At 37.4% G+C, this 12864-nt stretch overlaps 1 protein-coding gene across 17 annotated transcripts in view; it reads left to right on the top strand.

Annotated features, from left to right (window-relative positions):
* AAK1 (AP2 associated kinase 1) overlaps positions 1 to 12864 on the top strand; it is a 168640-nt gene that overhangs the window by 75971 nt on the left and 79805 nt on the right. For all 17 annotated transcript variants that reach the window (XR_008426988.1, XR_008426986.1, XR_008426987.1 and 14 more), the window contains exon 3: positions 3828 to 3946. Coding sequence is in view for 13 of the 17 variants with exons in the window: in XM_053925542.1 (XP_053781517.1) it covers positions 3828 to 3946 (119 nt within the window). In the remaining 4 variants the exon portion in view is untranslated. The remainder of the gene's footprint in view (positions 1 to 3827; positions 3947 to 12864) is intronic.

Genomic DNA, 12864 nt, shown 5'->3' with positions numbered 1-12864 from the left:
CACCATAGGACATTTTAGGTGGAATGTTCAAATTGAAACTATAAATTATTATACCCGTATTAACCACACTCAAACAGGCGTTACTTCTACCAGACCCTGTATATATTCTGGATTTTATTTGCAAGTCATCTTTTAACTTTGTGTAACATTGGCTATGTCACTTTCCCTTTCTGGCCATCAGTAAAATTACGGGTGTAACTAGATTAGAGGTAGAAAACTGTAGGCTCCGAGACTCTAAAGCCTCCCAGATGTGTTTTCTTGAGCCTCTACAGTGTCATCCTGTCCAGCATTAACTTCAACTGTGACTTGTTGCCAGTGTTTAAATCTGAAGATTTCACGTAACGTTTTGGGTGTCCGCTTTATCTTTAGAAGTGATTAGATCAGATAAAACTGGATCCATATTCTACATGATAACAAGTACTTGGAATTGTATAGTAGCTGCTCCTTTACGTGGGCCATACACTTCAGTTTTCCACAGCCTCCACCGCTCTCTGTGGCCTTTTCTATTCTCTGTTGTAACATTAAAAGGAAAGTTAATTCGTTTCTGAGTGCCCTCGACCCATTGGGCACTAAGCTAGAACATGACTATACAGAAGGGAGCCAAACAGGCAAAATCTGTCATAGTGAGTAATAAGTGCACATTCACATCATCAAAAATTAGGAGAAAGTTAGACCAAGAGTGCTGTATGTTTTAGGGAAAGTGAGAGAAAACGTGTTTCTCTGTGGAAGTTGAAAAAAAATATTCCTCCATATCTAATAGAAGTGTGTTTGTGCCACAGTTGTCTTGCCTATTTTACTTGCTTACCTCACATAATGGATCAGATCCTTTTTCCTATTGTGACTCAGTAAATTCATGGATTATCCAAGAAATGCACTTAAGTAAAATCATGGAGATTGTTTTCCAGTTTCAAAAAATGCCAGTAGACAGAGACTGGCACAGGCTCTACTGAATGTTAGCTTTTCTTAACCTCTGTTCAAACCATCCCCACCTCAGCTTTAATTTCGTCATTTAGTCAAGCTCTTGGGATGCAGCTCAATCTGAAATGAGCATCTCTATGGGCAGTCTTATAGCTGCCTTCGTAATGGCCTGAACCCCGGTTAGCTGTGGCTGAGAACCTGATTACCCTGATCCACGTGATGGACCTGTACTGAAGAAGTACTTTGAGAGGTGCTATCTCCGCTCTACCTTCTAGTAATTTACCTCCCTGTTTGGTCAACTACATAGTAATAATAGCCAACATTTTAATAGTGACAGGCTTCAATTTTTATCTGATGATCAAGGAACTCTGATTTAAATGCTGCTCACCTGCAAATAAGCTCCTGTATGGGCATAGATACTTAATAACATGGTCCTGTCTATATTAGGTGTAGTGGTGCATTGCTGTGCCTTTAGTTTTATGATGCTCATGGGCTTTGAGGATCTGGGCTGTTTCTTCTCAGCCAGTTGTGCTTGCCTAGATCGAGTGGTAGGCATCTGACTCATTTCTTCAGTCCTGGCTGGAAAGGTCATCTTGCTACCTGGTAAAGAAAAGTACACTGCTCCCATCTGGTGGCAGTTATCTCAAATTGCTCCATCATCATCTTGCTTCTGAAAGGACAGCTTTGTCCTTTAGTGGTGCCATGCATTGCAGAACTGTAGGAAATAGCCACTCCCAAATTTTGTTCTCCCAACTTTTGGTCTCCAGCACTGTGAGGGGTACTTCATAGCTTTTTTTTAAGGTAAATGAAGTGGGAAGAACATGTTTTTGGATAATCAGAGAGTGACAGTCTTCTGGGTTCTGCCCATAGTCGGCCATGGGACCCCTAAGCCTCACTAGGTTCTTCTGCCCATAAAGCGAATTGTTTGGACTTAGTGTTCTCTGGAAGTACAAAGTCTGTAGTCTGTGATTTTTTTTTCAAAATTCAAAATATCTATGAAGTGAAAACCCACTTTGACTGGTCACAAAACAGGTATGAATGTACACTGAAATTTTATAATTTATTCTATCATTTTTCACAGTTCTACTTGATTATAACACACATCATGAATTTAATAGCTTTTTGGAGAAAAAGACAGACAAATAGCTCTTCATTAAATGTACATATTTATTATAAGAATATGTCAGATATCCTAAGAATTAGAATGTAAAAATATGTGCATCCTAGAATTGAGGGGTTTTGTTGTTGTTTTGTGTGTGTATGGTAAGACCTCTCTTTGTAAGTGCATGTGAGGGTTTAAAAAATTTTTGTTAGTAAATACTAAAAATTCTAAAATTACAATTGACAATTGAGCGGTGTAAGTGTACTTTTAAAACAGGGGTTCCCAGCCCTCAGGCTGGGGTCCATGGCTTGTCAGGCACTGGGCCGCACAGCAGGAGGTGAGCAGCCAGTGAGTGAGCAAACAGCTCCCTAGTGCCCAAAAGGTTGGGGACGCTGCTTTCAAGTATTACAAGATAATGGAAAGTGTTACTGAGATAGAAAGATTAAAAGATGACGGTTGAAATTAAAGTTTTATTCAGGTGATCACTTCATCAGTTATATAAATGTCTAATCATTAGTTTCAGTTTACACCTGAAACGAATATAGCATTATACATCAACTGTAATTGAAAAATAAAAAATACTTAGAAATAAAACTTAAAAATAAAGATTATATATATGGTAAATTTCAGTGTTTACCTGAATGCTGAAGACAGGAAATATATAAACATGTGGTCTCCAGTAAATAAATCATTATCAAAATACACATTGGAACATTTGAACCCATTAAAAATTTTAACACAGAATTATGTATGTATTTTATGAAAATGTGCAACAGTGCTTTGTGATTAAAGTTCTCTTTGGGTTTAAAGAACAGAAACTTACTCAGCCTGACTTAAAAAGAAATAAGTATTGTAAAGATGCGGCAGGAAATGAACATCAACAGGCAGGTGCTGAAGTGCTGCTGGGCCTCAGGAACTGGACTGGCCTTGAGGACCCCAGTGGTTTCTAAGGCCTGAGATCTCTATAACCACTGCTTATTGCTTTATATTGATTTTGCATGTGGCTGCTAGCCCCAATCCAATGCTCAAGTTCCTCAGCTCAAGTTCCCATACCAATGACTTCTCTCTGCATTCACCTTCATCCAATTAGTGATCACCTCTGTGCAAAACGTAGCCCAGTGCTGTTTTGTTTTGTTTTTTTGCTATGCAGGCTCAATGCACAGGATAATTCAAGCTAAATTATGAAGCTACACAAGCAAACAGTGGACTAAGTGTCCAGTATAAGTGCTGCTTATCCCAAAGCCTTCAACTTTGACAGCTTTGCAGCACCTTATCTAACCATAATCCCTATTAACAGTCTCACTGAACATCTAATACAGTGTTTGGGGAGTGAGGTCAAGGTTAGGCGTTCTAAGGATTTGTAGAACATTAACAAATTCAAAGTATTAAAGAATGCCTCAGCTAGTAATTGTTGCCTTAAAGGGAAAAATAACACTGAGCCTCATAGGACTATAATTAGAATTAAGTAAGAACTCAAACCGCCTATAACAATAGTCAGAATGTAGTTTTTTCCTTTCATCTGTTTGCTTATCTGCTTATTTGTAGGTTCTTTGGAAGATAATGACTGTTGGTTGTTCCTTTTTCCTGAGATTGGTGTTTAGGAACAATTTCTCTGATTTCTGCCACCCGATTGCACAAGTAATACCTATGAGTCCTGAGAATCTAAGAACGCGTTCTGAGCCAGGCCAGCCCAAGGGCTAGTTGGCAGTGGCATCAACACCATCAACAGTGAGAACAGCCAACATAGTCATCTGCCCGACTTTTTGAACATGACTCAGAAGGGCTTGTATGTTTGTTTCCCTCACAGGTGGATTTGCTATCGTGTTTCTGGTGAGGACAAGCAATGGAGTGAAATGTGCCTTGAAACGCATGTTTGTCAACAATGAGCATGATCTCCAGGTGTGCAAGAGAGAAATCCAGATAATGGTAAGGCTGCCCTTCAGACTTGAGACTGCTTATTGAAAAAAGGGGTGCGGGGTGGAGACTGCCCTCTCATGAGAAAGACAAGAGGGGCTTGTTCCCTTTCCTGAGGTGGCAGAGGGGCCTCTGCACAGGATGCGAGTGAACAGCATTGGGGTGTAGGATGTTGCTCTTGCCTTGGTCACCCTCAGTTGGAGGATTGAAAAGAAAGGAGCTTATTGAGAGGACAGATGTATTTTTAGGTCAGAGAAATCATTTTGGGCATTGGGAAAATTTATTTCACAACATGGTTCCCAGAATTAACTGCAGAGTTTAATCCGGAAACACTAGCATTCCGACAAGCCTCTTCTTCTAGTCTTGTCTTCTGTCAGTTACCAATCCCGGCTTTCAACCCTCTTGAGCTTTTCAGCATTCTGTGTACATATCTCTCCATATAACTTTACATGGTATATGTAGTTCTTTCCACCTGGAATGCTTTTCCCTTTTTTGGCCTAGAAACCTCTTACTCTATGATGTCATTTATAAAAGTCTAAGAACATGCAGAAGTGATCTTTGGTCATAGAAATCAGAAAGTGGTTATCTAGCTGTAGGACATTGATTAGAAAAGGCATGTGGGAACTCTCTGGGCCATAGAAATGCTTTACGTCTTGTTTTGGATACTGGTTAATACAGGCAGGCCTGCACAATTGTCAGAACTCAGTTGAGCACCTTAAGATCTGTGCATTTTATTTATGTTAGTTATATCTTACATATTAAAAACTTACTCAGCTTCCAAGATATATATATTTATATAATGTTTAAAGAAAAAGTTCCTATCTGCTAGAGGTGAAATATTTATGGATAAGATAGATAAGATAATATGATGTCTTAAAGTTAATGAGACAATTTAGAAGAGAAACAAGATTGGCAGTGAATTGATTATGATCAAGGCAAAGTGTGGGTATATATATGTTTGTTGGAGTTGCCTCTTACTCTCCTCACCTCTGTTTAACATTATACATAAAAAAATTTAAATAGTCTGTTAACCCATCGTGTTTCCACAGTACTTTTGTTAATGCCAGTTATATTGTTTATCTTGTTATCTTATAAATAACTCTGCTGTTGGAAAGTAAGTTATTTAAAATGAGAAACTTTATTTTCCAGTGCACTGCTTGAGGTAGAGTAGATACTTAATAAACTTTGGGTGAAATGAATGTATGAGTAATGGTAATAGCAGATGCATATGTTCATCAAGAGATGATGATTGATTTGTGCTCTGGATGTTAATGCTTTTGTGAAGAGGTTCAAAATATGGATGAGCATGGCATTGCAGGTATGCCACCAGGCTTTGCTTGCCCCTGCCTGTCCTTTGTGGGTTTGCCCCTTCTACGGCTGTTTAGAGTGACTAGTTGTACTTAGTTGAGCTGCTGAAAGAACTCAGAATTTTAGAGAGCCTGGTACTACTTTGGATTCCAGAAAGCTGAAACTATTTGGGAAGGAACTGATGGTAGAAAAATGTATTGCTGTCATCATTGCAAAACAAACAAAAAAACCCCTAAGGCTGATACACATACACTCAGGGTCACGTGGATCTGTCCACAAGGCACCAGTGCTCTCTGCCACAGAGTTCCAAAAGGTGATGCTCACTGCATTCCCCTTTACCCACCCAGTGGGTTTTCTGGAGGCTTCTTACTACTCCTTCTTCTCCCACTTTGCTCCTTTCTTGCTTAGCTCTCACACTCCATTTCCTATCTTTGCTTCTTCTATTTCCTCTGCCTGGAATGCACTTCTCATTCATTTCCTGTTGTTAGGAAAGTAATTCCATCCTTGAACTTTCTCCCACTTGTTCATAAACATGTTTGAGGGCTTACTTTGTGCTCGGCAGGCATTGGAGTGGAGGTGATAAGAAAACACAGGCTCCTTAGGAGCTCACAAATTAATGGACCTGATTAGTAATTAAATTATGTGGGTTCGCTCTGATGGGTGGATCAGTTGGTTGGAGTGTCATCCCTTACACCAAAAGGTTGTGGGTTCAATGCCTGGTCAGGGCACATACCTAGGTTGCAGGTTTGATTCTTGGTCAGGGCAAGGAAGGGAGTCAGGCAACCAATGAATGTTTCTCTCTCATATCCATGTTTCTCTCTCTCTTCCCACCGCCCCCGCCCCCCATATCAATAAATATTTCCTCAGGTGAGGATTAAAAAAAATTATGTGAGTTCAAGTTCTGGTCCAGCCATGTATCTTTATATTTTTTAACAACTTAAATACTCACATGGGTGAACTAAACTTGTTACAAAAGACATCAAACAATTACCTGAGGACTTTTCCTATGCCATTTCAAGGTTCCCAGGCAACCACTTTTAGTTGAGTCACTTGATACATTTCTAACTAACATACTGATGTTGCTAGGTCTTGAGTTTTTTTTTTCTTCCAATTTTGGGCATTACATACTATGGAGAGTAAAAATTTAGCTCTTTCATCCTTTGCATGTCCTTTTCCCCAAATACTTACATTATTCTCATCTTTTGTTCTTCCAAAATAACAAAGTTTTGGCAATATATTAGTTATATTAATATTAGTTTTATTTTGCTGAATCTCCTAGTGGACTATAATTGCTATTCCTTTCCTATATAACTCTCTTTTCCCTGGAATTAATAACTATCTGGTGTTTTGGGGGTTTCTTGATCTTAGTTTTCTGCATACTTTTCAGCAATTTAATCCAAAACCCTTCCAAAGTTTATGTCATTATTTTAATAATCTTAAACACATTTATTATTCTATTCATTTTTTCTTTTTCAAGAGATCTGTCTTCTGACTCTATCGAAGCTGGATTGGTTGCTCTCTAGTATATAGGAATTTCATAGGCATTCCCTTTGCCTCTCTTTTTTGTTAGATTTATCGACTCATCTTTTTGACTTCCTCATTTTCCTGCTTTGATTGATATGATCATGTGATTTTTTTTTCTTTTTTAACCTTAGTCATGGTAAATTGTATTGATTAAGTTTCAAATATTGAACCAGCCTTGCATCCCAGCAATAATTCCCACTTGGTCATGTTCCATGTTCTATAATTATTTTTATATGTTGTTGAATTCTATACGGTAAGGATTTTTGCATTTATAGTCAGGAAGGATAATGTTCTCTCTCACTCTCTCTTTCTCTCTCATATATGTATATTTATATGTATACATATTTTAACTTTTTCTGGTTTTGTTATCAGGGTAATTCTGGCTTCATAACATGGATGGGGAAGTGTTCGCTCCTTATCTCTTGTCTGGAAGCGTTTTCGTACAATGGGTATTCTTTCTTTAAGCATTTGGTGAAATTCTCCAGTGAAATCATCTGGGCTGCAGGAGTTCTTTTTTGGGAGTTATTAAATTTAGCCTCCTTAATAATTATAAGGCTATTCAGATTATCTGTTTCATATTAGGTGAGTTGTGATAGTTTGTATTTTTGAGGAATTGGTCCATTTCTTTAAATTGTCAAATTTATGCATGTTGTGTTAGTTGTTAGTAACTCTATCATAATAATTCTCTTCTCATCCCTTGCTCTCTGCAGTTTGTTGTATCGCCCCTGTTTTATTCCTGATATTGTTAATTTGTATCTTCTCTTTCCTTTGTCAGAAGTTTGCCAATTTTATCAATGTTTTCAACAACCATCTGTTCATTTCATTGATTTTTCTCTCCTTTTCCATTTTCAATTCCATTGATGGTTGTTCTTAAACTTATTTCTTTCTGCTTCCCCATTGATGGGTTTATTTTGCTCTTCTTTTCCTAGGTACTTGAGATGGAAGTTTTGATTATTGATTTGAGACTTTTCCTATTTTTTATTATATATGTTTGGTGCTATAAATTTCCCTTTCAACACTGCTTTATTTTGATAAGTGTATTTTATTTTCCATTCTGCTATAATTTATTTTTATTTCCCTTGAGACTTCCTATTGACCCATGGATTACCTGGAAGTATATTGTTTAGATTCTGGAAAAAATTCGGCAATTTTTTCCTTATTTTTTAGTTATTGATATCTAGTTTGATTCCATGGTGGTTAGAGAACATACTTTATATGATTTCACTTCTTTTAAGTTAATTGAAATTTGTTTTATGACCCAGGATATGGCCTCTCTTGATGTATGTTTTGTGGGCACTTGAAAAGAACATGTGTTCTGTCATTAGGTAAAGTATTTGATAAATGTTGATTATATCCTGTCAGTTCATGGTCTTGTATTCTTCTATATCCTTGCTGATTTTTGCCTAGTTGTTCTGTCACTTGTTGAGAGGAGCTGTTGAAATCTCCAAATATAATCGCAGTTCGTCTCTTTCAGTTCTATGAATTTCTGCTTCACGTGTTTTGCAGGTCCATTGTTTGGTGTATATACATTTAGAATTGTCATGTGTTCTTAATGGATTGACTCTTTTATCATTACACAGTGTTCTTCTCTCTCTCTGGTAATTTTCTTTACCCTGAAGTCTATCTTTATTAATAAAGCTACTCCTGTTTTATTGGGATTCAAGTTTGCATAGTATACATTTTTTAATCCTTTTATAATACTTTCAACCTATCTATATTTTATTTTTGAGTGAATTGTTATAGTCAGCAAATAGGTGGATTCTACTTTTAAGTCCATTCTGCCGATGCCTGTCTTATAATTAGTATATTTAGACCATTAACATTTAATGTAGTTATTTGGGTTTTTAATATTTTTAATTGATTATGCTATTACAGTTTTCCCAGTTTTTCCGCTGTGTCTCTCCTCTGGCCTGCCCCTCCACCAACTCTCCAGCATTCCCCTCCCTTAATCCACTTCCATGGGTTGTACATATAAGTTTTTTGAGTCCTCTGTTTCCCATACCATTTTTTATCTCTCCCTATCTACCTTATGCCTACTGACCATGCTTCTTATTCCTCCCTTTCCCCTCCCCACTGAAATCCCTCTGTGTGATCTCCATTTCTCTGATTCTGTTCCTGTTCTGGTTGTTTGCTTAATTTTTGTTGTTTTTCTTTTCTTTTAGGTTCATTTGTTGATAGTTGTGAGTTTGCCTTCATTTTACTGTTCATATTTTTGATCTTCTTTTTCTTAGATAAGTCCCTTTAACATTTCATTTAATAATGGCTTGATGATGATGACCTTATCTGGGAAGCCCTTTATCTGCCCTTCCATTCTAAATGAAAGCTTTGCTGGATAGAGTAATCTTGGGTGTAGATCCTTGCCTTTCCTGACTTCAAGTACTTCTTTCCAGCCCCTACTTGCCTGCAGGGTTTCTTCTGAGAAATCAGCTGTTAGTCTAATGGGAACACCTTTGTAAGCAACTCTTTGCTTTTCTCTCACAGCTTTTAATATTCTCTCCTTATATTTAATCTTGGATAACTTAATGACGATGTGCCTTGGTGTGTTCCTCTTTGGGTCCAACTTCTTTGGGACTGTCTGGGCTTCCAGGACTTCCTGGAAGTCTATTTCCTTTGCCAGATTGGGGACGTTTTCCTTCATTATTTGTTCAAATAAGTTTTCAATTTCTTGCTGTTGTTCTTCTCCTTCTGGCACCCCTATGATTCAGATATTGGAGCGTTTCAGGTTGTCCCAGAGGTTTGTAAGAGGCTCTTTATTTTTTCGAATTCTCGTTTCTTCATTTTGATCTGGATGGATGTTTATTTCTTCCTTTTGTTCCAAATCGTGGCTTTGAGTCCCGGTTTTCTTTCTGTCACTGTTGGTCCCCGAATATTTTTCTTTATTTCACTTTGGGTATCCTTCATTTGTTTTTTCATTTTTCAATTAAGCTCAATCAGTTCTGTGAGCATTTTGATCACCAGGGCTTTAAATTCTTCATCAGATAAGTTGGCAATCTTCTTGCTCAACTCTCTTTCTGAAGCTTTACTCTGTTCTTTCATTTGGGCCATATTTCTTTGTCTTGGCACAGCTGCTAGGTTGTAAGGGGGAGGGGCTTTAAGTATTCACCAGGGCAGGGCAACCCTCTTTGCTGTGCAGCGGTGCTGCCTGTGGGGGAGGGGCCAAAGAGGGTACAGTGCGGCTGGCCTGCTTCTCTCTAGCACAGTTTTCAACAGCTCTCAGAAGAGGCTGGTGTGAGAATGGGAGCTTCTCCTCCCACGGCAACCCCAGCAGTAGCCCTCAGCCACCTCTGAGTCCCCTTAAGTCAGCCCCACCCCTGCAGCCCCAGGAGCTCAGCAGCCAGCCCCGCACCCAAGGCTGCTGCATTGCGGCGGTTTTTCTGAGTCATCCTGCGCTGTCTACCGCCTTACCATTCTGGTTGATTTTTTCTTTAATTCCTTGGTTGTTGGAGTTCCATGCAGTTTGATTTTCTGGTGCTTTTGGTTATTTATTGATTTCAGATTGGTTGTTATCCTCCTTTTGGTTGTGTGAGGAAGTGAAGGGTCTCTACTTATGCTTCCATCTTGGCCAGAACCTTAACATAGTTATTAGTCCTAATAAGTTAGCCCTTAAATCTCCTGTTTTAGTTTTTCCTTTTTGTTCTCTCTGTTTTCCTTTTCCTGTCTTTTTATGGTTATTTGAACTTTTTTTTAGAAATCTGTTTGGATTTATCTGTAGCATTTTTGAATGTATCTCTTTGTATGATTTTTTAAAAATAGACTTTATTTTTTTAGAGCAGTTTTAGGTTCACAGCAAATTGAATGGAAAGTACTGAGAGTCCCCATATACCCCATACCCCCCACAGGCCTAGCCTGTCCTGCTATTAACATTAGCACCAGAGTGATACATTGGTTACAATCAGTGAAGCTGTATTGACATATCATTATCACCTGGAGTCCCTAATTTACTTTAGGGTTCACATTGGTACTGTACATTCTGTGGGTTTTAACAAATGTATAATGGCATATCTATACCATTTATTATTGTAAGGAATCGTTTTACTGCCCTAAATGTCCCCCGTGCTCTGCCTGTTTATCCCTCCCTCCCACCAACCCCTGGCAGCCACTAATTTATTTTTTTTGCATTGCTGTCATAGTTTTGCTTTCTTCAGAACTTCATGTAGTTGAAATTATTAAGTATGATCCAGTTTGTAGCCTTTTCAGATTGGCTTCTTTCACTTAATAATATACATTTAACGTTTTCCATGTCTTTTCATGGCTTGATAGCTCATTTCTTTCTAGAGCTGAATAATATTTTTTTGTGTAGATGCATTACAGTTTATATATCCATTCATCTAGTGAAGGGTTTCTCAGTTGCTTCCAAGTCTTAGCAGTTAGGGATAAAACAGCTATAAACATCTGTGTGCAGGCTTTTGTGTGGGCGTAGTTTTCAACTTATTTGGACATTTCATAGATTTTCAAGTAAGCAATTGATATTTCAATTTTTAAGATTTCTTTTTATGTTTCTAATTTAAATTTTATTTAAATTTTATTCTACCTTGTAAAAATAATTTTATTGTAGTCAAAAATTCATAACTTAAAATTTACCATCTTAACCATTTTTAAGTACACAGAATTTTTAACTATAGATACAGTGTTATATAGCAGATCTATAGAACTTATCCATCTAGAATAACTGTAACTTTATATCTACTGAATAACAACTCCCCGTTTTCCCCTCCCTTCAGCCTCTGGCAACCACCCTTCTACTCTCTGCTTCTTGGGTTTGGCTATTCTATATACCTCAGATAAGTGGAATCATACAGTATTTGTCCTTCTGTTCACTTTTTACAATATCCTTAGGGTTCATCTATGTTGTTGAATATGATGATTTTCTTTAAGGTGGAGTCATATTCCATTGTATGTATATACCACATTTTCTTAGCCATTACCCATCATTGAACATAGGCTATGGTGAATAACATTGCAATGAACATAGGTGTAGAAATATCTCTTTGAGATCCTGTTTTTAATTATTTTGGATATATACAAGTAGTGGAATTGCTGGATAATGTAATTTTGGGGGAATCTCCATATTGTTTTCCGTACTAGCTGTACCATTTTACATTCCTACCAGCAATGCACAAAAGTTCCAATATCTCTGCATCCTCTCCAGCACTTACTTTCTGTTTTATTATTATTTTTCTAATAGTGACCATCCTCACAAGAATGAGGGGATGCCACCTGATGATTCTGTTTTCATTTCCTGATGCTTATCTTTTCATCTTCTTGCAGGCTACTTCTTTGTATAGCTTTTAAGGAGTTAATTCTAATTAATATAATACATACCATGTATATAAATTATTGGTGTCACTTGTTATTTTACCAATTCAAGTGAAGTATAGAAATCTTGCCCACCAGTCCCTCCCTCAACCTCCCCATTTACAATACATTTATCTTCAGTATTTCTTCTACACATACTTAGGGCTACATCAGTGTTGTAGTTATCCACATTTTTTCTTACTGTGTTCGCCCTTCCTGGTGTGTCAAGACTTCTATCCACTATGATTTCCTTTTTGTTTAGAGAACTTTCTTCAGCCATTCTTTTAGGGTAGGTCTGCTGGTTATAAATTTAATTAATTTCCTTTCATCTGAGAATGTCTTGATTTCCGCTTCATTCCTAAAGGATATATTTGCTGAGCATAGGATTGTAGAACAGTTCTTTTCTTTCAATACTTAAAAATGTGCCACTTCCTTCTGGCATCTGGTTCTGATGAGATATTGACTGTTATTCAAATTGTTTGGTCTCATATAGGTAATGTATCACTTTCCTCTGACTGCTTTCTGTATTTTTACTTGTCTTGATTTTCAGAAGTTAGTTATGATGTATTGTGATGTAGATTCTTTGGGTTTATCATGTTTGGAATTATCTCAGCTGCTTGAGTTTGTACATTTATGTTTACCTGCCAAATTTGGGAAGTTTTCAGTTACTATATCTTCAGGTATTTTTTCAGTCCCTCCCCCTTTCTGTCTTCCTTTAGGAAATTCTGATCACGTGAATGTTACATCTCTTGTTATAGTTGTGCAGTCCCCTGAAGCTCTGTTCTTTGTTTTTTTAATAGATT

This window comes from Desmodus rotundus, chromosome 5 (genome assembly GCF_022682495.2).
Source record: "Desmodus rotundus isolate HL8 chromosome 5, HLdesRot8A.1, whole genome shotgun sequence".
Classification (NCBI taxonomy): domain Eukaryota; kingdom Metazoa; phylum Chordata; class Mammalia; order Chiroptera; family Phyllostomidae; genus Desmodus; species Desmodus rotundus.
This window is presented reverse-complemented; position numbering and strand designations above follow the sequence as displayed.